Below are 3,938 nucleotides of genomic sequence, written 5' to 3'. Positions count from 1 at the left end.
ATAGATTCTCATTTTACCCATAAGCATTATACTGTATATATAAATATATACATTTTAGCATAACTTTAATTTGAGAAAAACATAAAAAAATTAAATTTAAAATATAAAAAAAAATAAAACACTATGCTATGCTGCCTCAAGTCAAAAGAGCCCTCATTGTAAGTCTGTGGGATGTTTTTTTTTCCTAAGTATAATTTCATATGAAAGTAAATGCATACCTCTTTTTTAGGTATCCTGTCTGTAGCACAAACTGTGTGGGGTGAGTTATGTGCCAAAGTTTAAGTTGAAACAGTTATATCTGTCTTGAGGGTAGAACAACACGCTTGCATTATTCAAGGTACATCTAAGGGTGCTTTCACACCTGTAGATCGATTGCTTTGTTCCGAAACAGGGATTCAAATTATTACAATGTTGCTTTTTATTCTTGGTGCAGGTCGCTTTCACACGGCAAAGTTTCTAAACAGACCAAATTTGTTAATACAAGTCACGCGCGAGTAAACTGTTGTCTCATTGGTCAAAGTTCCACGGTTTATTTTCCGGGATTCCACTTAGCTGTCACGGTGACGGCTGTCATCCGTCAGGATAGAACGACAACACCAAACGAACCGAGCTAAGGGGGGAAACGCGCCATGTTCCGAAACAACGGGCCAGGTGTGAAAGCACCCTAAGAGATGGGAACTTTGTGTCCTTTTGCATCTAAGTTCACAGTGCAGTTGTACATTTCTGTCTACTGTGCTACCGAACAGGTCTGTGTACAAGAGCTGGAGCTTCTGCAAGAACAAAGGCAATTCTGGGCTTTGGCTTATTGCTTGCTGAAGCTTAGAGGACTCTCAGACAGTCAAATCCCAATTACAGCAGTGAAGCCAGACTGCAGTAGCTGTAGTGTGTAATTCTGCAATCAGTTCAGCAGCACATTGATAGAAATGCACAACTGTTATTTACTGACAGATGATTGTCTGAAGCACTTCAACAAGGACAGAACGCTCTTAAGATAGAATAGAAAACAAAGTCACCTACTTTTATGCTACTGTTTGAACAAACTTTCCCAAACAAACTAAAAACAAAAATAAAAAAATAATATGCAGATTTGGACTTGTAATATCCAAATGCAAGTGCACTTTTATTTTGCATGTGCTTTATTGTCTTTGCAAGTTGTTTGTTGAAAGAGTGAACTGCTCAAGAAATGCATTGTGTTTATTTTTGCATAATTATAATTTTTGCATAATGATTTTTTTTTAAATACCAACAAAATATCAGCTTCGGTTAAAAAAATATTGGTATTGGCCTTTAAGCAACCCATATGGGCTGAAGCATAGTTGATGTTCAGAAGTCCAGAGTGTCGTGCTGGTAGCGCAGTCGCGGGCTGTTCTCACTGTAGAACTGACTGAACCAGCGTCTGTGTTTCTGAATGGCTGAGTCTTCTTTCACAAGCATAGGTTTGGAGATGTACGTCTTGTTGTTCCAGATCATCACATCTCGTTCAAACTGTAACAGCAAAACCATAAGTTAAGATCCCATAAGCATCCTTTGGTAAGGTTATTGTAACTACACAAAACAGCTTCCTTTTAATAAACATTGATATTAATGATTCTGAAAATTCAGCTTTGTCATCACAGGAATAAATTACATTTTAAAATACAGTCAAATAGAAAAGTTATTTTAAATTGTATAATATTTCACAAAATTACTGGTTTTACTGTATTTTTGATCAAATAAATGCAGCCTTGATGAGCATAAAGGACTACTTTTAGCAATAGTGTATAGATGCAACATGTAACAAATTTATCAATTACTGTAAAATTTGAAATGTCAAATCTGCTTTGTTGATTCCTCACTTATGCGTTACCTGAATGCACTCTGCCCGAAGAATGAATTTGGGTACCAGGGGAGGGATGGTGCTCTGGTAGAAGATGGTGTGTGATACACACTGCAGTAATGGCTCGACTGGGGTAACGCAGTGCATGATCACACCCCGACCCAGAAAACTGTGTTCAAAAAGCAGGAAAACCACACCTGGACCCACCTACAAACATGCAATATATAGTTCATATCATCAGGGAGTAAAATCAATGTCATTTATGCTGCATTCTACTGTGTGAGACCAAATAAAATAGATTATTTCACAAAAATCATAACAAAATCTTCTCTAATTCAGATTCTGCCTCTCGTGCCAACAGCACTTTCCACTCTCAAATATACAGACACTTTTTAACTTCAACTTCAAGTGAAGATCCAAGCACAGCCTTGAATTACAACTGTTTTCACACATACTGTCAGGATTATTCGCCGTCACTATGGCGACAAGGCAGTTCCTTTTCAGACAACAAAAAAAGAAAAATGTTGCACAACTGACCATGAGGGAAAATTATGACATTGAGACTTGGACTGCTACATAGACACAAAAAGCTGGCTACATTTCATTATAGGGCTCTATATGTTAACATTAGTTAATGCACCAAATAAACAATAAGAATAAAAATTTAAATTTTTGACATATACTAAAAATAAATGTATTTATTAATACATTTTAAATATATAAAAAATGCATTTTTAATATTTCAGGTCATATAAATTACCATTAGTTAATATGATATAAGCAAACAAATATTAACAATTAAAAATAGCATATTTATAAATTAACCAATAAAATCATAAATTAAAATACATTTTGATTATACATTAGATAGGAATTCATTAAAAATCAGAAAAAATAATTGAACCTTATTTTAAAGTGTTGCCATTTTTTATGAATTCATTAAAAAATTGTGAAAAGCTAAATATTTTTTGTAGCACAGAATATAAATAAATTACCCATAATATTTGATTCCTGAAGCAAAGAAACTGCAGTCATACTTCACCATACAAGAAAAGCATCTCATTTGTAAATCTGACACATCCTACAGCATCCAACACACTCGCGCGCACACACACACACACACACACACATTTAATTTACATAAAAGCATGCTCTGTATGCACTCGACTAACTGCTTAAAATACAGCGAACAACCTTCAGAACACAGAGATCAAGACACCGCTGTTGTGTGCAAGAAATCATTCATGACTTGATTTCCATTCTGCTAATCACAGTCAGTCTCCATGCGTTTCTTTCAGTCTGCACGGCTCACACGCGCCCTCTAGCTGATGGACCAGTCATTACCTGTCTGGCCACAACGTCCAAATCAAGAAGAGGCCAGTGGCGTCCGAACACGGTGAGAGCGTGTTTCACCAACATCTGCGAGCAGTGCTTGTCCGGCTCAGGCTCAGGCTTCCACTCCACCTGGAAAAATAAAAATGCTTAAGTCCACGCAGACATTTGCTTATTTCACATGCAAAAGGTAAGCAAATCATAACAAAAGTAATTTATATATTCATATTTTTTAAAGTAAATTTAGACAGTTATTGATCAAATAAATCTTGAATAACAATATAAATGGAATTATATAACTAAAATGCAACAAAAGTGTAGTTATAAGGCTCCTTTAACCAAGTACCAATTCAACACACATAGACAATCACACAAGGAAGTGCTATTTTTTTTACAGTAGATACGGCTATATTTTTATGGTTTTATGATAGTGTTGTCCATTTTAATTCTACCATGTATCCTAGTTTTCTGTGACATAAAGACATAAAATCTGTTGACCAGGATTATTATCATTAACTGAAACTAAAATTAAAACCATAAAAAACGCATGTTCATTACTAGGCCTGTCACGATAACAACTTTTTGTTGTGCGATATATTGCCCCGGAAATAATTGCGATAAGCGATATTATTGTCATTTTAAAGACCATTTTATGCCACTGAATATGTATTCATAATGTAACACCATAATAATGCAAGAAGGCCTACACACTTCCAAATGACAACAAACTTTTAATTTTAAGAATATTTAGATCATGGAAAATAAGTATAAAAATATTAGATACCTTAAA

At 34.9% G+C, this 3,938-nt stretch overlaps 1 protein-coding gene across 1 annotated transcript in view; it reads right to left on the bottom strand.

Moving 5' to 3' along the window:
• Positions 1 to 1,237: 1,237 nt before the first annotated feature.
• LOC107754619 (cholesterol 7-desaturase-like) overlaps positions 1,238 to 3,938 on the bottom strand; it is a 9,692-nt gene continuing 6,991 nt past the window's right edge. Inside the window, exons 5-7 of the mRNA XM_016571134.1 lie at positions 3,161 to 3,280; positions 1,847 to 2,023; positions 1,238 to 1,485 (exon numbers count right to left, since the gene is read on the bottom strand). Coding sequence (XP_016426620.1) covers positions 1,324 to 1,485; positions 1,847 to 2,023; positions 3,161 to 3,280 — 459 coding nt within the window. The 3' untranslated portion in view covers positions 1,238 to 1,323. The remainder of the gene's footprint in view (positions 1,486 to 1,846; positions 2,024 to 3,160; positions 3,281 to 3,938) is intronic.

The sequence above is a fragment of the Sinocyclocheilus rhinocerous genome, unplaced genomic scaffold, assembly GCF_001515625.1.
Source record: "Sinocyclocheilus rhinocerous isolate Xijiao unplaced genomic scaffold, SAMN03320098_v1.1 scaffold1373, whole genome shotgun sequence".
NCBI classification, from domain to species: Eukaryota; Metazoa; Chordata; class Actinopteri; order Cypriniformes; family Cyprinidae; genus Sinocyclocheilus; species Sinocyclocheilus rhinocerous.
Note: the sequence above shows the minus strand (reverse complement) of the source record. Positions and strands in the feature narration are given on the sequence as shown.